At 50.1% G+C, this 26661-nt stretch overlaps 1 protein-coding gene across 5 annotated transcripts in view; it reads right to left on the bottom strand.

Annotated features, from left to right (window-relative positions):
- ZNF618 (zinc finger protein 618) overlaps positions 1 to 25639 on the bottom strand; it is a 150483-nt gene extending 124844 nt beyond the window's left edge. For all 5 annotated transcript variants that reach the window (XM_053961986.1, XM_053961987.1, XM_053961989.1 and 2 more), the window contains exon 1: positions 25388 to 25639. In XM_053961986.1, coding sequence (XP_053817961.1) covers positions 25388 to 25432 — 45 coding nt within the window. In that variant the 5' untranslated portion in view covers positions 25433 to 25639. The remainder of the gene's footprint in view (positions 1 to 25387) is intronic.
- Between the last annotated feature and the right edge of the window lie 1022 nt (positions 25640 to 26661).

The raw sequence follows: 26661 nt of genomic DNA, 5'->3' as shown, positions 1-26661 counted from the left end.
ACCCACGCAGCTGGGGGCAAGGCTGTTAATGCTAAATGGGCAGGCAGGGTCACAGCCAGCCCTCGGCCAGCAGGGCAGGGGGCTGCCAGCAGCCCTGGCTGCAGCGGGACCACCCTGGTGCACCACAGGGATGCACCGGGGCTGCACAAGGGCCGGGGAGGAGACCCACGGGCTGCTGGGGGAAGCAGTGTGATGGCCTGGGGGGAGCTCTCTCTCCGGATACTCCCTCCCCTTTCACACAGGGGATCCAGCGGCTCCTGCTCCCACCAACACCGACCCTGCCAGCTCAGCCCTTCATGACACGTGCAGTGTCCCCCTCCAGGAGGGCCTTCCAAAGGTCCCCAAGGCACGCACAGCAGAGGGGGGCGCTGACCTGAGCACAGCAGCACACACCACTGCCCCAGGGAAACCAACTGCTGACAGCAGCAATCAAACACCAACACTCACCTGGGGGACTTGGCACATGAAATGAAGGAAGTTCCTCCACCAGCTGCTTCCAAAGACATGTTCATCCACACTCTCCACGGCTCCAGCAGCAAAGGCAGCAGCCAAAGGCAGCTTGCATTCCCCACCCTATGGGAGGCATGGCCCCAAAATCCCTCAAGTGGTGGCAAAGATGGAAATAGCCAAGCAGGGAACAACTGCGGAGCTGCACCCATGGAACGGGTGCTGAGGCAGCAGGACACCAACACCACCTCCTGCTTGCCCAGAGAGAAACACTTAATAAAAAAATCCAAATAAGAACTCCCGGCCCCACACTGTGCTCAACAAGCTGATGGTCCTTTTGTCCACAGAAAATCTCACCAGGTCCCCCCAGGCCTGATGTGATCCTACAGGAACCTCATCTTAAAGCAGAGTGACCAGCTGTGAAAGCCAGCTCGAGCTTGTTGTGTATGCAGGGTTGAACAGGAGCAAATACAGGCAGGGGGGTTCTCAGACTCTTGTCACTGCAGGAGGACCTGGAATGTCCCGCAAAAAACACTTTGGCTGCTGAAGTACCTGCCAGCATGTGCAGCCACACGTGCTGCCTGACCTGGTCATGGCAAGCCCAGAAGTCACCAAGAGCTCAGTGATGGGATGGGCTCCAACTCCTCAGCTGACCTTCCCTGAGCCCAGACACGGCTGCAGGAGCAGCAGGACCTCCAGCACGACCCTGGACATGCACCCAATTGGTGCTCTCCCAGCTGGCAGTGACATGGGGCACCCAGTGGGTACCGAGCTGCTCGTGCCCTGACACTGTGGATGGACACCTCAGCCCTCCAAAGGCATTTTAATTACTGCATTTAAAGGTGCGAAACGCTTCCCTCCCACTCACACTTGGCCATCTTCAGGGGCTGGGAGCCAAACCTCTCCTTGGCAGAACTAAAGCAGGCTCCAAACCACCCTGGGAAGTGATGGTCTGGGGCTCTTTGGGGCTCGTGCTCCCCTGGCTCATCCCTCCTCTGCCCCCTCACACCCACACACATCAACCACACGTGCCCATGAAATACTCGTCAAAGATCTTTGCAACACACCAAGTTTCAGAGTGACCTGGATAAACTGAGCAGTAAAAAATTGCCAAGAGCAGCTAGGACTCAACAAAACCTCCCAGGGAAAGCAAAGGTTAAATGGGTGAGGATCTCCTGTGCTGACCACAGTCTGAGGAGGGGATGGGGGGTGCAACCCCTCCCATGGAGCTTCTCACAGCTCTGCAGGGGGAGATGTGCAGCACCAAGGGTGAGAACGGGCAGAAACCACTAAAATCAAGCAAACCACTAAAGTCAGAGTAGAATTATAAAAAAGATCCAATAGATCCATGCTCTGTGTTAGGAAGGGGTCGAACCTGATCTCAATTGGCCTTTACATGCAGGGAAAACATCAGCTCAGTGCAAGTTACCAGTAGGAGAACAAGGGAAGGGAAGGAATTGTTTTAAAAGTCAAAATAAACAGAAACCACAATTGTGCCATGAACCCATCCCTACCACAGCCTGCAGGCTTGGCCATCCTGTCCCAAAACTACTCTGGGAGTAGGGAGGAAGGACTGGAAATCCACTAAGTTTAATTTCACTACTCCTTCATTCCAGCACCACCAGACGTGGTGACAAGATTTGTGCCAGGACTAGGGCAGAGGCAGGGGAGCACATGGCAGTGGCATTTCAGGCAGAAGCGTTAAATAACTGTTACGTGGGAAATGGGGTACAGAGGTACCAAATGTGTTTTCTTAAATATTCATATTGTTTATTGAACTTTTTTTATTATTTAAAATTTTAAAACATTATTTAACTTTCAAAAAGGCAATTTTTTACTAGTAGCACTTTAAGCCACTAATATGAATTTACTTATTTTTCAGTTGAGCTCCAAAGAATCCCAGTAACAGGGTAAACTCATGTAAATTTAAATGGCCCAAATTGTCTCAGTAAACCATCAGACAAAATAGTAATGGAGCAGCCATATGTAGCTCTGGGCACCAACATTTTATGGGAAAAAACCCTAAGATATCAAAGTCAAATGTGCTTTATTTCAAAATTCAAGGAGGCAAAAGGTCCTTTACCTCCACATGCAGCGCTCAGGGCCAGCCGTCCCTGTCCCAGGGAACAGGGAGAAGGAAAGGCAGACTCTGCCAGGCTAAGAACACGTTGTCATAAATTCTCATTGTAACAGAAAACCCAGGTGGTTCATTCACAGCCATCCCCACGGTACCACGGCAAACAGAGCAGAGTTTGCTCAGAAATTACTGTAGTCCCTGGTGAAATTAGGTGCTGCCCTCCATTGTCACTCTGCAGATAAAGAAGTTTCACATAAAGAAAAGCAGCATCACAGGGAAGCTGCACATTTACCTAATTCTGGAATTTTACCCTTCTTCCTGAGGTGGTGTGCTGACCAAGGGCACATTCCAGCACAGCTGCCTCCCGCCTCACTGGGAACAGAGAGCTTCTTTCACCCCATTTCCTGTCATCAACCCTTTGTACACCCTGGTGAGCGACACCTTGGGAAACCTCTGCAAATTTTGGAAGAAATGGAGCATAAGAGGGGGAGCTGCCCAGGGCATCCCTTGTTCCAGTCCCTTGGGACAGGACAGGTCAGACCACAGGACATCACTACCCCCTCATGCCATAGGTTCTGGATTACTGGTGGCACTCCAGGACAGGGGTGCTGGGATCCTGCCTGTGGGGTGAGGCTGCCCAACAGGAGCCCCTGCTAGACCCCACAGCTCTGTGAGAGCCAAACTGGCTGGGCACTGAGGGAGCTGCTCAAGAACCACCCCTGTGAGCAAACAATCACTCAAAGCCAACATCAAAAGGGTGCAGCAGGGCTGCAAGGCTCCTGGAGAGGGCAGAAGGCTGGAGAGGGCAAAGGGAGTGAGCCAGAGGGTTTCCATGTGTCTTCTCAGGAGCCTTCTGGAACTGGCCTGGAGCTCAGACCTGGCACAAGAGCCCTGCACACACTACAGGGGGAAGCAGAAAGATGGGACACAAATATTTTTATATAGCATGTCCTAAAACAGAATTCTCCATTTGGCTTCATCCTAAGAGGAAGGTCCACCTGCTTCTTGGAAAGCAAGAGTTCCAATGGCCACTGCATGGCTCCAGCTGCAGGGCAGAAGCTCCCCAAGTCCACAGGCATTAAATACAGTTATTGAGATAAAATTTCAGAGGAGGCCTGGCAGCAGCTGGAAGGGTGAGTGCACTGCTCGGCAGTGTTTTTGTTCCAGGGCTCAGAGCCACGATGGGAGCTGGCGTAGGGTCTGGTCCCAGCGCAGTGGAGGTAGCGCACAGCAGGGGGGACGTGGCACTGCTCCAGGGCTCAAAAGCCAGCTCCTGCTCCTGTCCATGGCTCTGGCAACCCTGGGAATGGTTTATTCTTCAACTACTTGTAACCAGGCTAGACACTGTGACTCACGGTGCCCAGCTCCACCAGACCACACCTCAGCCAGCAGTGCTGAAGAGCTGATGCTACACAAGCCAACAAGCCACTGCTGTCAAGTCGTGCAAGAAAGCCCAGTCAGACCTGAATGTGAGCACAGAGGGATGACAGCTCCAAATTTGGTGCTGACTTGAATCACACCATGCCTTAAAGCATGAGGGCAACAGAGCTGAGTCCCAAACAGAGCAGACACTGCAGCAACATCCCCACCCAGGTGACAGCAACCCCAGGAGCTGCCCTACTGCAGGTTCAACCACATCCACGTGAGCTGCTGACCACACTGCAGGGAGAGCTGCTGAAAGAAACTTCTCCCTTCACATCCACAGCATTGCTGAATTTCAGTGCTCTGGTTTTAATGCCAAAGTCCCATCCCCTTACACCACAAGAAAGCTGAGCCCCTGAGCGGCTGCAGCAGTCTGATAGTACCATGTGCTGCCTTCCTCCTCATACCCATCCTGCTCCTCTGTTCCCTGCTCCCCACTCACTGCTCCCCTCCACAAGCCACGTTATTCACCAACCTGGCACAAAGCCTTGGGTTTTTTTGGCTTTTTTAATGTGCTTTTCCAAGGTTAGGGACATAAATCAACCCCTAGAAGGCTCCAGCAAACATGAGCCTGTGAGATCGGCAGCAGATAACCACAGACAGAAGGCAGAGGACCAGCACTTTGGTCTTTTGGCAACAGCGTGTTCTTGGCCAGGCTCCCTTTCCCATCTTTCAGGCTCTGCTTGCCACCCACTCCTCCCTTCCCCAGGATGACTCGCAGTGTCGTTAACATCCAGCAAACGAGGGCTGAGGGAGTTCACACCTCCAGTTATTCAGTAACGCTGCCGGCAAACCCGAGACTGTAACGTGCTGCTCTGCCTCCAGACTGCGCTTGGAAAATCCTCCTCATAAAAAGCACACAGCTATTTTTAAAGGAAATCCTGGATGCCTCTGAACGTGCAGGCAGCAGGCAGCCACAAAGGTTCGCCAAGCCAAGGAGTCTCTGGGCTGGATCTGGTAGTCTGACACCACATCTGCAGCGCTCCGGCAGCCGCGGCCAAGCGGGGAACGAGGCTGCAGCGCCGGCCAAAGCCACGGTGCTGCCGGTGGATGCCAAAAGACACAAGAGCGTGGCCAGGAGCATGGCAGGCGGATCTCGGGGGATGCAGCAGCTGCTGGTGGCGGTCAGCACTCCCTGGCAGGCACAGCAAGCGCTGGCAGTGGTTATACCCTGCGCACATCGCGTCCAGCAGCACACCTGAGTGCAGGTGTGGGTCTTGCGCTTGCTTTCGTCAGAGTTGATGCAACCAGTGAAGGCTCACTGGAGTAAGAATTTTACTGAAAACTGTATTACTCAGCCTTTAAAGACTCCAAATGATCCTTTCAAGGAAGTGAAGAAAAAAGTGAAGAAAAAGGATTAATTTCTCAAAGTTCAAAGGACAGAATTTATTTTTGGAAATAACATTTCACTACAAATCCTGCAACTGAGACAGATCAAAACCACAGCAACACCACAAACTAAATTTGAAGGACAGGACTGTTGGAAAATCTCTCTCCAACAAAAGAGAGGAGTGACAGAACAATTCATGGAGGGCACCTTAGGCAACATCTTGGTCTCATCCACCACTACTTCTACAGGCAGCAGGAATACACAACTACCTCTCTTTCCAGGAGCTCCAGGGACACATCATCCCAGAGCAAGGGCTCCTGAGTGCAGTGAGTCCCAACAGTGTCCTGCATCCCATTCCCACCTGCCATGGTCCCAAAGGCTCATTAAGAGACTCCATTTAGCCACCCTTTCCTTCCCCCTTCACTGACATTTGAGCTGATGCCACCCAACCACAGTGTGTGGGGACAGAGAAGCTGAGATTTGAGAGCAGCTCCAGCACCAGGCACAGCTCAGTGCAGTAACATCTCATCAGCAAACCCTTCCCTTCACCAGGACTTCTTGTTTTTATCTCCTCTTTGTCTGGGCTGACTCCAGGACTCTATAGACCTATTTTTCTTTTCCAGTACAAGACGAAACTTCTTTTGCTGCCAATTAAATCTGCTGATGGACAAAAGCTTCTCCTCAAGATCTACACAACTTTTGCACAAATATCTTACACACACTGGTTTTGGACTTTAATTTTTCTCCCCTTGAATCAAATTACCATTTTCCTCTGATCATAATTTGGTTGGATGTGATATAAAGTTGGAGGATATCAGATTTGAGGGAAGAGGAAAGCAGCGCACAATATACATGGTGTGCTTGTCTTGCTTTATTTCCCATTCAGCCCCACAGACACCCTGCTCTCATTAGCACTTAATGGAGGTGAAAATAAAGAGGTTTAATATTAAAACAGCATGGGCACATGGAAGACATCCACCTGGACCTGTTGGAACTTGCCCAATATCACTCCCACGCTCTTTCTCTATACAAGGAGCTTTTTCACTCCTAAGACTGTAACTCCTTATCTGGGCTAATAACATTCAGTATGAAACCTCTCAAATCCCATTTGAAAACATAAGTATTCAATAATTAAGACATTTCTCCACTCCATCAGAAACGTAACAGCTTAAAGACCATCCTGCTGCCATCATGGAACAGGCTAACCAGGTCTGCTGGTTCCACCTGAGCCCCAAGGTGTGAATCCAGGGGCTGCTGCTCTCCCACCCTATGATCTCATTTATGCCAAGGAAGGGTCTTGCTACTTCACTGCCTGCAAAGAAAGGAAGGGCTGTGCAAGAACAACCAGGAGGCCCTCTCTGAGATAAGGACACAGAGTGTGGGGCTGTGCAGAGAGTGGCACCAACGCTGGGCACAGCTGGACACCTCATTCAAGCCGATGGAGTTGGCAGCCCCCAGCTGAACACACAGGCAGGGCTGTGGGTCCGAAACGCTCTGTGCAGCTGGTGTGATGCTTCAAGGGACAAGTCCTAATCCAGGAACAATGGGTCTGGTCGCATTCCCGGCCAGGCGAATTCCAGCCTCCAGTGAGGATGTGACACCCGGCACGCAGCGCTCACTGACACAGAAACCCGGCCCGCTGGCGAGGCACTGCCCGTGCAACCACAGCTCCCCAGGAGCAGCCCTGCACAGCCACACGCTGCAGCCACTGGGGTCACTGCTAATTTCCTCCCAAACTTGTTGAAATCCACACTGTGGTGGTGGCTGGGTGAAGAGTAGGGATTCAAGCCCCAGAAATGTCTGTGAGCAGACAGTGACAAGGCACGTTGGTGGAACCAAGAGGAAGAGTCCACTGCTGGGAAAACCTCCCTGCTCCAGGCTGTGACAACTGATCTAGCGTGGGAACACACAGAATCCAACCTTACAAACACAAAAACCAGAACAAAACAAGATCTCCTGGCATTGCTGATCCTACTCTCCAAACCAGGGTAAGCAGGTGGAGAGGAGCCCATCTGCCCCTGCATTGGTCACCAGAAGAAGCCCCAGTTTTCCCAGCCTGTTAAAGTCAACCATTTTTCTAAAGGAAACGTTAACCACAGTGGGATATCAAGATACAAGACTGCTTTTAATTACATATACAAAAGAGTCCCTAACACTCCAGCTTTCTACAAGGGCAGCTTGCTGAGAAAAGCAACTCTGATCAAAGCAGGAAAATCTAAATCGGGTGAGCTTAGCAAGAAACTGCTTAAATTGTCCCCAGGTTTTTACACACAAGACTCGTGAACTTCCAGCCAGAATGTGTTTTAGTTGTGGCATTATCTTTCCTTCTGATTTAGCACCTGCTGAACATAGAGAGGGATTTGTCCCTCTGTGTTCTGCACTCATGAGGCCACACCACAAGTCGTGTGTCCAGTTCTGGATTTCTCACACCAAGAAGGACATTGAGGGGCTGGAGCAAGTCCAGTGAAGGGAACAGAGCTGGGGAAGGGGTTGTAGCCCCAGGAGAGGCTGAGGGAGCTGGAAAGGGGCTCAGCCTGGAGAAAAGGAGGCTCAAGGGGGACCTTGTGGCTCTGCACAGCTCCTGATAGGAGGGGACAGCTGGGGGGGTCAGGCTCCGCTCCCAGGGAACAGGGACAGGAGGAGAGGGAACAGCTTAGGCTGAGCCAGGGGAGGCTCAGGGTGGACATTAGGATGAATGCCCTCATAGAAAGGGTGGTCAAGCATAGGCATGGCAGCCCAGGCAAGTGGTAGAGTCCCCATCCCTGGAGGTGTTCAAGAAATGACCGGACATGGCACTCAATGCTCTGCTCTGGTTGAAAAAGTGGTGACTGGTCAAAGGTCTTCTTCTGGATAAAGGTATCTTCATCTGAGAGGTCTTCTTCAACCTGACAGTCAAGAAAGTCCTCAGAAAAATCTTCAGGCCTTGCTGTGGCACAGGGTCACCCCCACATTCACAGGTGAGGGCAGCAACAAGGCTTTTCTGCCGTGCAACACGAAGACTTCAAGGCTCCCGGCAAGCTGCACAAACCTTAGCTTAAAAATAGCATCCCCACAATGTGAAGGTGCCCAGGGGTTCTGCAGCTCCCTTTGCTGATCAGGGCTCCCAGCACAGGACACAAGATGGGTCCTGGACACAGGTGTGCCAAGCACCCCCTGGAGGCACAGCCCCAGCCAGAGGCACCCAATAGCTCATTTACAAACTCGCTCTTCCCAGAGCTCCTGCTCCAAACCCTGGCATTGTCTTCAGTGGACAAGCTTCCTCTGCTATCTTCTGTCTGCTCTGAATATATCTAAAGAACTCTTTGAAGTCAAAATATTCTTAGCAATTAGATCTTCTCTACTTCTTTTTGCCTTCCTAATTATCCTTTTAACTGCCTTCTGCTTATTTTAATAGATCTTCCTATCCTCCTCCTTACCAGACTGTTTATACTTTTCAAAAGCCTACTGCTTACTGCTCCTAATACTGTTTACATCTTCACTCAGCCACCTCAGCTCAGTTGCTGCTTTTTTTGCCTGATTTCAGAGTCAACCAGGGGAAATTTCCTCTCTGATCTCTGCAGCAGTTTGTAAATATCTCCCATTTTGTCTACAAGAGGTTTTCTACAATAGGTTCCCTTTTCAATAACAGGTTTCCTCTTAGGAGAGGGAATGGAGTCTCCTCTAGACCACAAGTGCTTCCATTAAAATCCATATTCTTCTATATTGCTCTAAGCACTCTTCTCTCTGCTGCTCAGCCCATTGCTTTTGCATTAGGAATATAAAGCAGATTGTTTAATGACTGAGTCCCATGTGTTCCCTAACTACCTTATTCATTATAATTTCCTGCCTCAAAAAGTAAACAAATATCCTTTTGTGCTCAATGCTACAGGAGATTACATATGATTTTCTTTAGTTATATCTCTTCTAGGGCAGAGAAAGCCACCTGGAAGTACTTTGACTTCATGCAAGAGCTTGCACCAGGGCGTGGGTGATGGTCTGGAGGGTTTGGAGCATCCTGTAGGGTTTGGAAGTGAGAATAATTTAGGGTCCATTTGTTGGAACCTAGAGAGTAAATTAAAGGGAAGCTGACTCAATATTTCCTCTGGTCCTCACAATCCTTCCCCGACCATCTGCTTTCAGACACTTGGAAACAGGACACCAAAACAGAGGCAGAAAGTGGGATCTTTTGTGAGGCCACAGAACGGCCATTCTTTACACCACTGCACAGCTCTGCCCTGGCTCACTGCTCCGAACCCTGAAGCACTTACTCCACAGACAGAGAACAAGCACCAGCACCCAGCATGCTGCACCCACAGCTCCCCTTGGCAGTTTGTTCTAACAGCCAATCTGCCCTGCTGCTCAAAATTTCCAACTCCTACTTTTAGAAATGTTTTTTGCGTCTTCATTTTGTCATCTCAGTGTTTGCATCCTGCTTCCAGGTATTGTTTCTTGCTATGCACTTTGCTAAAACCAAAGGCTCTGCTACCTGCTTTTTTGATTTTCTGCTTTTTAAACCCATGGAGAACTGGCTCCATGAAGATAAAAATCAATGAGTGAGTTTTATTTTTTTTTGGCAGAGTTTCCCAAAATACAGTGCACGTCCCCAAATGTTTAAGAACAAACACTAATGAGTATATTCTTTGATGCCTCAAACTGCTTCACTCCACTCACACATTCTGTGTCTTCTCCAACTTTTCAACATCTCTGAAGGAAATGAGGGAACTGAAAATGGGGATAATGTATTAAAGCACAGGCAAGAGAAGAGCTGTTCACACACGGCTCCCTCACCAGGCACAACCGTGGTTGGCACTCCCCCACTCCCAGACTCAGTGCCACTGCTCACCCCGCAGCAGCATTTGTCCCTTTCCCACCCCAAAGCCTGGTTTGGCACTTCTGCTCCTCTCTGGTCTCCCCACACCAAAGGCAGATGCAGCCCCATCCCTCCAGGTGCCCAATCCCAAGTTCCACATCAAAGTTCACTCGATGGAGAAGACTCCATGACCCAAATCCCTGTGGGCAGCTGCAGTCCCTCCTTCCTCACCACCACCACTGTCAATGCCTGTGGTCATGCCAGACCCTGTTTGCAGCCTGCTTCACACCAGCTTTGTGGGGAATGACACAAAATCAGCCGTTTTGCCAGGTCAGGACACGCTCCCTCCATCCCTTCTGCTGGAGAACAAATCCAGCCTGACATTCCCACCGACTCATCCCCACCCTGGCCAGGCCAAGGCAGCACCACCAAATCCTCTGCAATATTCTCACTTCACCCAAATCCTACAGGAGGAAAGACAGACAGCAGCCCAAGGGGCAGACCCAGCAGGAGTGCCCAGGGAACATCCCCCAAGGAGCAGCTGGAAACCCCTGCCCTGCTCAGCCCCTGGCATCCCTGTGCACATGGGCTGAGAATGGATCATTCCTCCTCCTTACAAATAGGGAACAGCAATATTTATTAAACATGTCTAGTTTTTTCTGCTTTATTATGCATTTTACCTCTCCTCAGCCGTGATAAGTCTACACAAACCATTATTAGAATTTCTTTTGTTCCTAATACAAATACTTTCTTACTGTTCCTTGCACTGACAGTCACAGATTTTTTTTCCCTTGTGTTTTTAACTTCCTTTATCCATTTTCTGCACTTGATAACTTCTAACTCAAGGATAACTGTCATCTCTACCTCTTAATATTCCTTTTTTTCCCTTTTATTCTGTTTTAATTCTCACCAGCACGGTGCTGCCCTGTTCACAGGAGCTCAGGCTGCAAGGGAGGGAGGGGAGGCAGGAGAGGGGGGCTCAGGGTCCTGCCCTACTCCAGCTGCAGCCAATTTTAAGCTGGAGACCAATTTTAAGCCCAGACTATGGCTCTCACTTCATGGCAGAGACCACACTTTGCTAAAAACGCCTGCAAAAGGCACAAAGGACAGCAGAGCCTCAAAAAGTGACACTCAGGACCTTTTTGTGAAATCCCAGCAGGCCCCACCTGTAACCAGGCTGCAGGGTGGGAGCTGAGGAGGGCTTGAGCCAAAGGGAGCTCCTCTGAGTAAGCCAGACACCGTCAGAACCAAAGTGAAAACAGATGCCAGCATATAAAACCTATTTAAACTAAAGCCTGAGAAAATCAAAGTTACAGGTACATCCAGTGTAAGTGAGGCATTTTCTATTGATGAGGTCATAAATATATCCCTGAAGAGCTTCATAAAATTTTAGGTGGGAGACAAAAGACTCAAGGCATTGCAATCCATATCCAAATTACATGGGAATGATGGAGCTGTGTTGACAGAGAAGCAAAGTGCAGCCCAATAAATGAAACAAGATTATGACAAGAGGTAGCAGAGAACCCTGATGAACTGGGAGCCCATCCCAGAAAAGCAGAGCACAGAGAGATGCTCAAAGTGCCAAGGAACACGAGAGAGGTCTCTGCCAGGGCAGGAAACACAATTTCAGTCAGAGGAGAATTCAGATAATCCCATAGAGACCTGCAGATGTGAAAGGCAGTTGGATGCAGAAATGGTGCTCAAGGTCCCCCACACAGGACTTCTGTCCCCACACTGTCCCCAGACACGGCACATCAGGGAATCCCAGACTGGTTTGGGCTGGGAGGGACCTTAAAGCTCATCCAGTGCCACCCCTGCCATGGCAGGGACACCTCCCACTGTCCCAGGCTGCTCCCAGCCCTGTCCAGCCTGGCCTTGGGCACTGCCAGGGATCCAGGGGCAGCCACAGCTGCTCTGGGCACCCTGTGCCAGGGCCTGCCCACCCTCCCAGGGAACAATTCCTAATTCCCAATCTCCCATCCATCCCCGCCCTCTGGCAGTGGGAGCCATTCCCTGTGTCCTGTCCCTCCAGCCTTGTAAAGAATCTCTCTCATGTTTCTTGCAGGCTCCCTGGAAGGCCACAGTGAGGTCAGCCCAAAGCCTTCTCTTTTCCAGGCTGAACAATCCCAATTCTCTCAGCTTTTCCTCACAGGAGGAACCATTCTATGATCCTATAAACAGGAAAATTTGTTAAGAGCGTTAATGTAGCAGCTAAAAGGCCTTGCAGGTGAGGTGGACAACTTGGAGATGATTATCACTTACCAAAGGGGGTTTGTTAAACAAAAATCATAGTTTAACAGCAGAGTGGGAAAGGACATTATAAATAAAAAGACACACTCAGAAAGAAATCCAAATTAGGAGAATATAAACTCAAGGAAGCTATACTTTAAGCCATAAAAAAAGTCAATCCAGAAAAAGATTTTGAGAAACAGGTCACTGAAGGAAAAAAAACTTAATGATCAAACACACAAGCACCAGAAATCTGCCAGATTCTGGTATAAATCAAGTACTGAAGAAAGATAAACCACAGGATAAAAATTGAAGTTCTTTGCACCAGAGCTCATTTGTGACAGGGCCTGGCACTTCCCTTCCTGGACTCTTCCCTCATGAGGAATGAGCAGAGCATCGGCCTCAAACTGTGGGGTCACCAAGAAAAGCTGCAGACCTGTCTAGCAAAATCAACAGCAAAAACCTAAAAATCTCCAGGGCCCAACAGCATCCACCCAAAAGTGTGAAAGGCATTTAGCTATTAAAATTATGCAGCACCCCCAAAATCACTGCTGTCCACCTATGAACCAGCAAGAACTGAATGTGACCCCACCGTTTCAAAAGGGCGCCAAGGAACTGCAGAACTTCATTTTTGTGGCAGAAAAATTACTATAAACAATAATTAAAAACAACAGAACAATTAAAAGTCAGTGTCCCCGTGGATTAGAAAGGAACACCAGGAGTCACCCAGGTGCCTGCAGCCATAAGTCACTGGGTTCTGAGCACTGCTGGCAGGAGGCAGTCGCACGTAGAACAGACGTGGTGCACCCACACTTCCAAAGGCTTCCAAAAGAGTTTGCTCTGCGAAGGCTCTTGTGGCAAGTGCACTCACAGCACTTTCACATGCACAGGATGAAGCAAGAAGTCACCTCATTGATTAACCACTGATTAAGAGAGGGAAAATAAAGGGCAGGAATAGTTCATTATCACAGTGGGGTCCCGCAGCCATCTGCTCTGAGCGCCGGGCGGGGTTTGGGGAGGGAGCAGCGCAGGGAAAGCAGCCCCTGCACCCACCGAGGTGCCCAAATGAGCCATCAGCATTCCCCAGGGCAAGGAAGGAGGCACAGGGGCACCTCTGCAGCAGCTGAGGGCCTCTGATGGAACCAGCAACTCATTATGGGCGTGGGGACAGAAATGTGCCCGTGCATAAAGCTTCACCCAGAGCCCCTGGTGATCCACCTGCAAAGAGACTGCAAAACAAAACCAGGGAGCAAACGAGGGCAAGAAGGGTGATCCAGCCAGGCAAACTCATGTGCCATGGACAGGGTGGCCAGAACAGCCCCAAAGAGCACCTCAGGGAAAAGGGACACCAGGATGGCTCGGCTTTGCTTCCCAAAGCACAAAGCTAAACCCTAAAAATAAATCCCACAAGCAAGCGAAAGCAAATATTTTTCGGTCCCCTATTTGCCTAAATAAATTGCAGATGCTGCAATTATCCAAATGATTGCCTTGGTGGTGGGTAATGCCAGGCTACGGAAAATCCACATCCCAAGGGGCTGCAGCACATCCTGGGACAATATCTCAGGAGCCTCCAAAGTGGGCACAGCACTGAGGTGAGAAAGAAACACCTGAACCAGCAGAAAATACAGCTCTGACAGTAAATCATGTGTCCCATAGCTGGAGCTACAAAGGACCTGAGTATGGGACAGCTGGCAAGGCTGCAGGCTCACAAGGAAACCCCAAAACCAGCCTGCATTGGCGTTTTCTTCTTCTAATTTATGGAGTTGGTCACTCCACAACACCTGGTGATGGAGAACTGGAAATGAAGCTGCTGATGGCCTTTGAAAAGGCATCCCCTGTAATGGAGAGGGCACAGGAACACCCAGGGAGGGCAGGAGACACCAAGGAGCACAACCTGGGAGAGCAGAGAGCTCCTGCAAAGGGACAGAGCTGAGAGGAAAATCCCCTCTGCCTTGAAGTGCTGAAAAGTCAAAGGAAAATACAGGAGGAGAGACTTGCAGAGGTGTCCAAGGGGGGGAAATGGTTATGATCCAACACCTCACCTTGCCCATGCAGAATTATCAACAGATCTTGCACAGAAATTAGGAATGAAGACAGTGGGTTTGCCAAGCCCCCAGCTCTTCCACCCAGCACTGGGTCACCTTTGACACCCCTAAACAATCTCCAGGAAGAACAGTTCCAAATTCTTTGAGTTTACAGCCTGAAGCTTGGAAAAATGCAACAAAAATAATTGGATAAAGTTGAAAACTTATGATGTCCCAAAAAGAAAAAAAAAAGTTTCTGCAGTTTGCTTCTGAAAAATTTCCTACTGCTTTTTTGGGTTTGTGGGATCATTAAAATAGCTGAGCTGGGAACGTCATGACTTGGTTGGTTTGGCTAATAAAGAGTACTTTCTGGGCTGGAACAGTGGGGATGTTTATGGGGAAAAAAAGGCTTTTTGTGAAGAAAATGAAGTCAACTATTGATATGCAAAATAGACCAAATTATTATTTGTATAAGAAACTATTCTAACGTGATCAAACTTTAAATATTTAAAAAAAAACCCAACCCAACACTTTGGCAGAAAAGGAACTAAAAGTAGTATTCCTGGTGCCAGAATATTGCTAAATGAGAGGTTGTAATAATGGATTTGTACTTCTTGTGTGAGGGCCCTCCTGCCATAGAGACAGCTCAGGTAGAGGGACGGGGTGTTGTGGAAACAACATAGGCCAAACACTTGAAAATTCCATAAATCAAGAGGAGACAGATAATTTTTTTTTTTTTTTTTTGCTATTTTTGGGTGAGAGGAAGGAAGAGCCTTGAAAAATGTAAATATTCAAATGCAATTTTTTCCCCCAGAATGCTATTTTGCTCATGATATTCTCCTAACAAAACAAACTCCTCTTGTCCTGCAGAGGCAAAGGGACAGGCTGGAGCCTAGGAATTAGGGAATGTTTCACTGACTTCAGTCAAAGCTGCTTGTAGGGAAATTTAACCACAAGCCCAAATCCCCACAGGACTTGTCCCTAAGTGATTTCCAAAGCAGAACAAAAATTAGAGATTGAAGATTAAAAATAAAAAAAAAAAATTAAAAACCCCAAACCACATCTCCTATGAGGAAAAGTCAAGACAGAAATGGAAAATTCCTTGCTGGCAAGGATGCTAATTGCATACCTTGTGCTAGGAGCTGAATATCATAAATTTCTACATATATATTTAATTAGGTTAATTTGGAAACCGTAGACATATGTCTGCTTAAAGCAGACAGGAACATTTCATTTTATACATTTTAAATCTCACATAATGAGCTCCAATCACAAGCAGTGTTTATGCTGCAAGAGGATGGCCAAGGAGCTCCCTGTCAAAGGAGGGAAGCACAAAAATTTCCCACTCACACAAACAAACAGCCACAACGTGGGACTTATCTCCTCCACCTTATCAGGAACCAAAAGCAAATGCAGCACTCTCAGCAAATCTACTTTCTGGCAACTAAACCAAATCAGATTACATAGGAAAAACAAAGAAAAAAAAACCAACAAAAAACAACCAAGCAAACAAAAAAAAACACCACCAAAATTTTAAATACATGTAAGATTTCAGGAAAAGGGACCTCGATTTTGAGGTTTTTTTCTCATTTACAAAGGGCACCGCTATTCCCTCCATGTGGGGACCATGGAGAATACCTAGAGCTGGAAGAAATCCACAGAGATCATCCAGCTCAGCCCCTGTCCCTGCCCAGACCCCCCAACAACCCCACCCTGGGCATCCCTGGCAGCGCTGGCCAAACGCTCCTGGAGCTCTGGCAGCCTCGGGGCCGTGCCCATTCCCTGGGGAGCCTGGGCAGTGCCAGCACCCTCTGGGGTGCTGTTCTCCAATAAATGATCCAGGGGACTCTCCCACATCCCTCTGGCATCTGCCAGCAGTCCCAGGAGCAGCACTGAGCAGGGCTCCCAGACCCCACGGGAGGATGTGGATCTCTGGATGTATCTCCACCTCTCTGAAAGCTCTCTCTGGATACATTTCCATTTTGTATTTCTCTCCCAGCGCCCTCCCCGGCTGCAGGCACAGCGGGTCCCCTGCCAGGCTGTGTCTCTGGCATGTCCTAACAAACCCCATGGAGCAGAAATGCCAGTTCCAACTGCTGTTATCACCAACCAGCCAAATTTAAAGGCCTCTAAAATAAAGGCACATAAGAGGGTAAAAGTATGCCTCCCTTGGAGTTATATGTAGTAACCCCAGTAGTATTAACCATAAACGGCCCTGAAGCCAAGTCAAAACACATCCCAGGGCGACCTTTCTGGTGGTCATTCATTAATTTCTTCCCTGGTGAAGTCCAGCTCCAGCCCAGCCAGGGCCACCAAATGCCAGGTCCCAGACTGTCCCCTGGTGTCACTGCCACTGCCATTGCCCCTCAGCATCTTCAACAGCACCCCCTGACTGCAAAGAGAAGTCCCAGTGATTCCCAAGGGGATTTTCAGATCCCCCTGCCAACAGCCTGATCCAAATCCAGCTGTCCCTCCCTACAGAGGTTTCCAAAATGCATGCACAAATTCAAAAAGGTATTTTATTCCCAGCCAATAATCACCCTGCCTTCTTACAACTTTCTTCCCACCCTCAAAATCACAAATATCTCATAAACACCAGTGAAAGCTCAGGATTTGCAGCCCACAGAGTAAGGCACATCAGACCTCAAGTGACAGATTTACACCCAGAAAAGCAGGAGCTATTCTTGGGTTTTGAGCCAGAGCCCTGCTAAGGCTGCCTGCACGCTGTTCTCTGGGATGCTCCCAGCTCAGTCTCCAAGCTACATCCACCAGCCTGCAGACCTAACACAAGAAATTGTACAAATCTGCTGGAAACGGGTTTCATTCATCCATTCATTCATTCTCTCCTCATGTAACCAAGTAAATAGAATAGTAATAATAAAAAAAAAAAAAGAATCTCACCAAAATACAGACAACTCGATTTCAAGTGTGCACCCCAAAGGCTCTGCAGCACCCCATGCCCTGCCCTGCTCCCAGTGTGACAAGCCCACGTCGCTCCAGGTTTTCCTCCAGGTTCCCCTCCTGGCTCTCCCACACCAGCAGAGCTGCTGGCTTTGGTTGCAGTTCTGAAAACTGAGGTTTAATATTTCTAAAAATAGGCCTAAAGCAATTAAATACTTGCACTAAAATTGTTCTCAACATACTGGAAGCAGTAAATGATGGCCCTTCAATGCAAGCACACCCAACTTCTCAAAACTGACTTCTGCTGCTATTTTCAGGCAGGAAAGGATACCTACACCCACGCAGAGCAAAAAAATTAACTTCCATAAGATTACTGCTGCCTGTGTGTATCTAGTAAAATAAAATCACAACAAATATTAAATCCTGAAGAGCCTGGAGACACAGTGGTGCCATCAGGACACCAGCACTGGCATGTGAGCACATTTGGCCCATCCAGCCTGGCTCAGCTCACTGCCAGTGGGAGGGTCTGACATACCTGGCTGCTCTCACTTCTGTCAGTTGCTGAGATATCAAACCTTGTGTGATAACATCACTGATTTCTAAGCCAGGGCAGAAAACACCACGGAGCTCCTGTGTTCCTGGCCCAGGCACAGTATGGACCCAAGAGCCCTCACAGCACCCAGACCCACCCGAGAACCTCACTGCATCCAGGAGTGTCCCAGGCACATCCAAATGCACAAACACAGCACAGGTATTGATCCCTCAAATACCTATGGCAGGCTCCAGCAGCTCCTCTCTGCTCCACACTCTGACATTCATGTTTCCCTTTGTCAGCCCCTTATCAGTGCAGGCAAATTCTCCAGTCTCTACTTCTCCACTTCCAGCCTTATTTTCCACATTACACTAGCCAAATATAGACATGAAATAAGCAGGAGTGCTGGGAATCACAAGTAAGGAAAGCCTTGCCTATATAATTAAATCTTTGCAGGTACAGTACAGCAGCAAAACCTTTCTAAGCACACACTGGAGTGCCTTGGAAATACAGGTGAGGGAAATAAAGGGAGGGACTCCCAAGGAAAGCTGCTCTAGCAGAGGAACTGGTGGGGTGACACTGCTCCCATCACCAAAAAGCACAAGACTTGGCCACCCTCGGCCCTTCCCATGGGACAGCCCCATGCCAGGCTGACCCAGGGCTCTGCAGTTTCACCCCAGAAGAGCCACATGGCCTCCAGCTTCTCCAGAGGCAGCACAGCTCCATCAGCCACAAGTCCCATCACCTGGCAAGGTGGGACTCTGCCCTGGCCACGGCCAAGCGTCACCCGGGCACAGGCATACCCAGGGAGGCACAGGCACGGGGTCCAGCTGGTCTGACCCCATCAAGGGCAGGCAGAACATGCCCTGTGCCCCCTACCCTGCCTCTGCTCCCCAGGCTGCCCCAGGCAGCATCTCAGCTGGAGCAAGAGCTCCCAGCGTGCTGGCACCAGCCCTCGCAGCCCGGTCAGTGAACCAGAGCTAACTGCCACTCAACTGCCAAAAAACTGGAAAACACATAGCACAAGAACTCTTCTCCGTGGGCCCAGAGGAGGTTTAATTAAGGGGATGGATTCTAATCTACCTGTGTCACTACCACGCTGCTCGTGCCCTCCGTGCCGCATCCTCACCCAAATGCACCACTCGGAATACAAAGCTTCTCTGCACTTTCAATGAGCACAGGGGAGAATTTTCTTTATTCAATCTCTTTTTTCTGCCACTGCTCACTTTGGGAGAATCTAACAAGTGAAGCCCAAGTAACTCAGAGAGCCACCATGCAGTTTGCCCAGCACGTCCCTGTGCATTTACATTCTCAGTAGTGTTGGAGTACAAACCCCACATTTCAGGAGATGACCTGTGTCCATCACTTGGGCTCTGACACGCATGTTCCAGCATGAGCAAAGCAATTTCAGTGTGGAAAGAAACTCACTGCTGAGCCCAGCCCAAAGGATGACCAACACTGACACTGAGCATCATGCCCCACCAGCAGCAGTGAGAGCCCTCAGCAGGAGACAGCAGAAAAGGTCCAGGGATGAGTGGATCCAAGGGACTCAAGGTCTGAATATCAAAGCTCAACCAAGGGACCACTGTAACTGTCATTTGAAACACCAAGAAGCGAGTGCAAGACAGCTTTGATGTCTTCAGCACATTTTGGGAAGAGACCTTCTCTGCAGAGAGAGCATCTGCTCAGCCTTTCCCCTCTTCCAGAGGAGACACGAGTGTGCAGCAAAGCCTCCCACATCCCATGGGTCACCTGAACAGCCACAGCCACATCCCAGCTCCTCCAAGTGCCAGGCAGGGACAGCAGGCACCAAACCCTACTCCATCCAGAGCCCTCCACGTGGCTGCAGCCATGGGGTTTGGGGACAAACAGATATTGCTGATGCTACCATCAACTCAACCTTCTGGTTGTTATTTTTGATTATTAAATTTTGCATACTCTTGGTTATGTTCCCAAGCTCTATACATGTGGTGTATATTATATGTTACATATTATGTATTACACAGACTCATGTTTTTCCACTCCCTCTCTGTTACAACTTTACCCCATTCCCACTGTCACCAGAACTAACCAAGGTCACCAGGAGCTGCTCCTACACGGGGCACCTTCCCCACACAGCAGGAGCCACTGCCTTCCCCAGTCCCTTTTCTGGTGCCATGGTTTAAAAATCCAGCTCTCACATGATGAGGCAGAGCCACTGTGACAAGCTGCACCAGAGCCCTGCGCCCCTGATGAAAGGCACATTGCAAATGGTTATTTTTCATATACTATCCATGGTAAACAACAGCATTCATTTCTATTCCCTTGCTCCAGACAAATCAATGATTGTTAATGCAAAGTCAACACGTCCAGATGTAGTTTGCATACTAGTTAACCACTAAATTGGCATCACATAGTACAAAATAATCAAGAGACATTCAAGGAACCAAACAAAAGCAAAAAGGAGGCAGATGACTAGCAATTAATCCATAAAAGACCTTTAAAACTTAGAAACTTCTTCCCCAGAAAACATGATATGGCCAAACAGAATCCATAAATGTCAAATTCCAAATATGTACAATGCTGGATGCACAGAAATGTAGAAATTGCAAGAAATAAATATCTCCTGGGGCCATTTCCTCACGTCCCTTACCAAGAACAGGCACAGACTCCACTGGCAGCCCCTGCTCAGGCTATTCCCCTCACCTCACTTGGTACATGATATACAAATAGTGCCTGATCTGGTAAATCTCTGACAAAACTCACATTTTGGGGTGGCTTCCCACAACTGAAGGACCACCCTTGTCTGTTTTACAGCTCCCAGCACACAAATAACCACCTGCAGGGATCCAAGCCTGGACTGGAGCAAGCACAGAGCCCAGGGTAGCAGCTGCAGTGAATGGGGGATGAAGTAAACCCTTGGGATGTGCCACACTTCCTGCACACCCTTATCCCACAGCACCCTGGGCTGGCTGGTGCCTTCCCCTGGGCCACTCCTGAAATCTGAGCCATGCTCAAGCTGAGGATGCTCTGGGAGAGGCCACCAGTGGCTCCATGGGCAGAGCCAGGGACCCTACACTGCCACACACCCAGAGCCAGCGTGGCCCCGCAGGACCTGTGCCATGGGGCTGTGCCATGGGGGCTGTGCCGTGGGGGCTGTGCCGTGGGGCTGTGCCGTGGGGCTGTACCGTGGGGCTGTGCCGTGGGGCTGTGCCGTGGGGCTGTGCCGTGGGGGCTGTGCCGTGGGGGCTGTGCCGTGGGGCTGTGCCGTGGGGGCTGTGCCGTGGGGGCTGTGCCGTGGGGGCTGTGCCGTGGGGCTGTGCCGTGGGGGCTGTGCCGTGGGGCTGTGCTGTGGGGGCTGTGCCGTGGGGGCTGTGCCGTGGGGGCTGTGCCATGGGGCTGTACCATGGGGCTGTGCCGTGGGGGCTGTGCCGTGGGGGCTGTGCTGTGGGGGCTGTGCTGTGGGGGCTGTGCCGTGGGGGCTGTGCTGTGGGGCTGTGCCGTGGGGCTGTGCTGTGGGGGCTGTGCTGTGGGGGCTGTGCCGTGGGGGCTGTGCCGTGGGCACCACATCCAGGAGCAGCATCCAGGACCTTGTACCAAGTCCTGCCATGCCATGTTGGGAAGGTCAAAATCCTTGAACAGGCACAGCATCCAAAGAATTATTGATCCACAGAGCTGGAATGGACCCACCAGGATCACCCAGCCCAGCCCCTGTCCCTGCCCAGACCCCCCCAACAACCCCACCCTGGGCATCCCTGGCAGCGCTGGCCAAACGCTCCTGGAGCTCTGGCAGCCTCGGGGCCGTGCCCATTCCCTGGGGAGCCTGGGCAGTGCCAGCACCCTCTGGGGGAAGAACCTTTCCTGCTCTCCAGCCTGACCTGCCCTGGCACAGTGGGCACAATCCTGACTCTGTATCAGCATGACCCTTAGAGCAGGTTTCAACCCTCTCCCCTGTAAAATAAAATTAAATTAATCTATTTTTTAGAACACTAATTCCACTCTGATTTCACTCCTGCACTTGCATAATTGCAAACTTGACTGTGCATCACCGGGGCCACGTGACTGCACCCATGAACTGAACTATTCCCAGCATTGCATTATGGCAGTGATATATATTTAAATTATCCTGGAGTCATGCAATAACCTCCCAAGGTTTTATATGGCATTTGTATAAATATTATCTACTACTTTAATAATATTATGTCTGTTTTCATTCTGGGATGAAAATATGTCACTGAAAATGAGGTCCTGGAAATTTTTCTTTTTTTAAAAAATACATTTCAGTTATGTCACAAGAAATCTGTTGGTATCACTCAGCTGAGCTCCCTCCCTCCCCTTTCCCTTCCACGCTGCCAACAGCAATTTTGAAAAGGATAAAATATTGATCAACTTTCCAGAAGAAAAAAAAAAAAAAAAGAAAAAAAAAAATCCCCCTGAAGGCAGACTGCAATGAAAAACTATGAAATCTTTTCCGGGCAGGAGCAGGTTTGTGCTGGAAGGACAGGCAGAAAGGTGAGATTCAGACCCATTACAGCCCCTAGCAGCAGGAGCTGGTGCTGGAAAGCTGCAGCTCCCCAGGGAGTTAAGGATGGGAAAGGTTGTAGTTCCCACAGCAACCCGTGCAGGGAGGACACGCACAGCACCCCCAGCACAGCTGAAAACACCTCCAGTCCAGGCCTCCCCAGCTTCAAGCCCTCTGCTTCAGGAGAAACTCGAAAGGCATCATTACCACAGCTGGCACAGTGACCCCAGGACTGAGGCTTGGTCATTAGTTCTAATTAAAATGCAGCACCCATCGGTGCATCCCCCGCCAAATCCCAAATCCACAGGGATGCTTCCCACATCTCCGGGTGTGTGGCAAGGCAAAGGAAAAGCAGCATCAAAAGGTCTGATTCACACAATAAAGAAATGTATGAAATCTTAAAAAAAAAAAAAAAAAATTACAGCTAAACAGTTCCTTGGGGTACAATCATATCGTAGTAAAAGTTCTGGGGTGCAGCTCAAGGAAGGGAATTCTTGGAGGGTAAGAATATGGAAAAGCCACCAGGCTACAGCTTCCTGGATGAAACCATGAATAAAATATTCTCCAGGATTGTTTAATCTAATTTGGAGCACTGTGTGTAATTTTTACCCAGATGTGCCACCCGGCTCTAACTGCACCACTGCCAGGCTGGCACCGGCCTCCTGCTCCATTATTTGCTAAAAAAGGGATTCAGGAAGAGGGTGGGTTCCCTTCGGGGGGGTTAGGGGCAAATAAATGCAAAAATAAAAATATGGAGTTGACATTTAGGAGTATTTCTTCCTCCACCCAGGAGTTATCCTGCTTTGCAAATTTTTCCATTTCCCCCCCCTCTGAAAAACTCAAAACATGAAACAAATAAAGGGGAGAAAAGTGAAAACAGCCCCCAAACCCTGAATTCACCAATCACTCCTTTCTGATTTCCAGCAAATATCAAATTTCCGGGAACAGAAAATCAAAACCAAAAAAAAAAATTAAAAAAAAAAAACAAAAAAACAAAAAAACAAACTTTTCAGGGGATTGAGATTCAAAATTAAAAATTCATTCTGGCTCGAAACTTAATTTTATTTTGTGCAGCACCCAGATTTCAGCATTTGCTGGTAGGTGCCCAGCAGCTCCAGAAACTCACTTTGGAGTTTAAAATTTAAAAATGCTTTTTTCCAAAAAGGAAAAAAAAAAAAATCTAAACTGCTGCAGCTGTGGAGCCAGCCATCTTGCTATTTTGTCCCCATTTTAGAGAGGATACTGTGTCAAGGTTGGTAAAACTCAATGTTGACCTAATCTTTCTCTTCCTCTCCCTCCCCCACTTTTGGGTGGAAAGGCCATGTAGCTCTCCTAGATTGCTTTTTTCTTGAAACAATGCATGTTTCAGAGCTCTTTTGTTATTTATTTTTAAAAAGATCAATACCAAGACCCCAGTATTCAAGGGCAACCCTACAATAATAAACCAGTGTGTGCACAGTCCAGAACTCACAGGCACTCTGTAACAGCACAATAATAGGGACAGGACTATTTAAAACAAACAAACAAACAAAACAATTAAGAAAAACCCCACCAAAAATAATAATGAAAAAAAAAATTTCAATTCAAACTCCAGCAAGGCTTTAACAGTCAAGGAGAAAAAGGATTTTGAAATTGTGAAAATTATCATGGCTGAGCCCTTTAAAGGCACTTCAGTTTAAAAAAAAATGAAAATCACAAAATCTGCAATTATTTTTTCACAATATTGTTAATTATGCATATTCATAATATCATGGCGGACCTTATAATAAACCTGTGTAAATATTAGATTTATGTGAGCCATAGGACACGGAGTTATTATAGTGTGTTTAAAAAAAGAAGGGAAAAAAAACCGTAAAAAACATAGTATGGAAATTTTCTTCTCTACAAAAGAAGTAGGAAATTAAATGCTGGAAACTGTTTTAATTATGCCAGGAGAAACCATCCAAAAAGCCAAGAAATTCTAAAATAAAACTGACATTCTACTCTTAATTTTGCTTGTCCTCGTGTTTTCTTGGACTGTGTTTAGAATCTCATTGTTTAACAGCAGTTTTGCATGAAATCCAAAATCACCAAAAAAAAAAAAAAAAAAAAAAAAAAAAAAAAAAAATTTGGGTGTGTCCACAGCAAATTTTCTGGGTTCTTCATTTTCCTGCAAAACTCCTCATTTCAAACAAAATAACTTTAAGCACTGCAGCAAAAAAAGGAAAAAAATTAAACCCTGAGTTTTGGCAGAGCTTACTGCACAAGTTCAAAATTACAATGAAGCCCAATTCTTAATTGCTCCGGAACAGCAATTCTCCCACTTTCCCAAACTAATCCCTCCCTGCAGCTCACCCGGGGGGGCCCACCAAAAACTTGACTCACTTTCCTTTCCCAGCACTCTGCTGTTCCCAGGCTCCGTTTTTCTTCAGAAAATGGGGGTGGAGGGGAGAAAAACCTGAATTCATTCAAATTCCTGTTTAATTTTCATTTCCATGAGCTGGGCTTTGGCTCCAAAGGAACACACACGAAATTTGCGGGGCGCTGCTGAAGCTGCCGGAGGAACCCCAACATGGGGTATCCGGCCCCAACTTTCTGGGAAAAAAATCAGAAATAGCAGAATATTTCCTTTTTTTTTTTTTTTTTTTTTTCAATTTTTTTTTTTTTTTTTTTTTTACGAAATAGTCTCCTCTAGGTGGCGTCGTTTTAATGGAAAAAAAAATGGGGGAGAAAAAAAAAAAAAAAACGTTCCGGAGGAAAAATTAAGAGAAGGAGGAAAAAAAAAAAAAAAAAAAAAAAAAGAAAGAAGGAAAAGAAAAAGAAAAAGGCCAGAGAAGGGGCGCGGGGCACGGAGCGCGGCGGGGCCGGGCCGGGCCGGGGTGCGGGGCCGGGCCGGGCCGAGGGGCGGCTCGTCCCCGACATGGCTGCTGAGCTCCGCTTTGTTTTCCGCCCGGTCCGAGCGGCCGCGGGCTCCGGCACCGCGGGGTCCGAGGAGCCGCTGCCGGCGCTGCCCCCGCGCACTGCGCCAAAGCGCCGCCGGGGCTCCGCGACGGGGCGGCTGCGGCTGCCGCCCTCCCTCCTTCCCTTCCCTTCCGTTCCCTTCCTCCCCGCTCCCTCCGCCTCCCCCCGGGGACACGCCGCCCGGCCGCCGCGTACCTGCGCTGCCGCCGCCGCCGGAGCGGAGCCGTCCGGCTGGTTCATGGGGCTGGGGCGGGAGCAGGCGAGCCCCGCGCCGCCGCGGCCTGCGATCCGCCCGCCGCGCACAAAGCCGCCGCCGCCGCCGCCGCTGCCTCCTTTCCGCCCTCCCAGGAGCGGCGAGTGGGGGCGATGCCCCCGCTGCGCGGGTGGGCGGCTCGCCGGGCTGCTGCAGCCCCCCTTCCCCCCGGGGCATGGGCCGGGGCGGCCGCCGCGGGCACGGGCGCTGCCGCTAGCGGCGCGGCGCGCAGGGCTGGGCGGGCGCCTCCCGCTGCCGAGCCCGCGCCGCCGCCATCACGAGCCGCTCTGGGGGCAGCTCCAGCCGCAGCGCGCTCGCAGCCGGCGGCGCCGGGAGAAAGGGGCTGAGTCTGGCCCGGCGCGGGAGCCCCGCCGCCCGCCCGGCCGGCCCCGCGCTGCCCTCCGCCCCCGCGCCGGGCACCGCGCAGCCCGGCCCGGCCCGGCCCGGCCGCCGCCCGGCGGGCGCGGGGCCGCTCGGTGCCGTGGGGCCGCTCCGCGCCGCGGCGCCCCCCGGGAGGTGTCCCGCGGTGTGTGTGTGTGTGTGTGTGTGTGTGGCGGGCTGCGGACCCCGGCCCGGCGCGGGGAGAGTCCCCCGGGCTGCGCGGCGGCCCCCGGCCCGGGCAGGGGGCGAGAGCCCGGCGGCCGGGAGCTGCGGGCAGTGCCCGGGTCCCTCACGGCTTCCCCAGGCCTCGAACACCTCATACACCTCACTGAGCACGTGGGGAAGGGTCTCGGGACTAAGCGGCATCCGAGGGGACACGGGGTGAGAGGGGACAGATGGCCCGCCAGAAGGGACACGAGGGGACCGCTGGAGCTGGGCCAGGACAGGTCAGGCTGGAGAGCAGGAAAGGTTCTTCCCCCAGAGGGTGCTGGCACTGCCCAGGCTCCCCAGGGAATGGGCACGGCCCCGAGGCTGCCAGAGCTCCAGGAGCGTTTGGCCAGCGCTGCCAGGGATGCCCAGGGTGGGGTTGTTGGGGGGTCTGGGCAGGGACCGGAGCGGGACTCAATGATCCTTGTTGGTTTCTTCCATCTCAGGAAAGTCTGTGATTCCATGATTGTCCAAACGGCTTGGGCAGCGTCTCTCCTCTGCCTCCTCTCCCCCAGCTCTTTCTTCCCCCCACACCACACCCAGGGCTGAAATCACCCCCTGCCCTTTTAGCCTCGAAGTTCCCAGCTCTTGGTCCCCCATTTTGAGTTGTTTTGCCACAACACAAAAC

Source organism: Vidua chalybeata, chromosome 21 (assembly GCF_026979565.1).
Source record: "Vidua chalybeata isolate OUT-0048 chromosome 21, bVidCha1 merged haplotype, whole genome shotgun sequence".
NCBI lineage: Eukaryota > Metazoa > Chordata > Aves > Passeriformes > Viduidae > Vidua > Vidua chalybeata.
The sequence above is the reverse complement of the archived record's forward strand: the minus strand, read 5'-3'. Positions and strand labels throughout refer to the sequence as shown.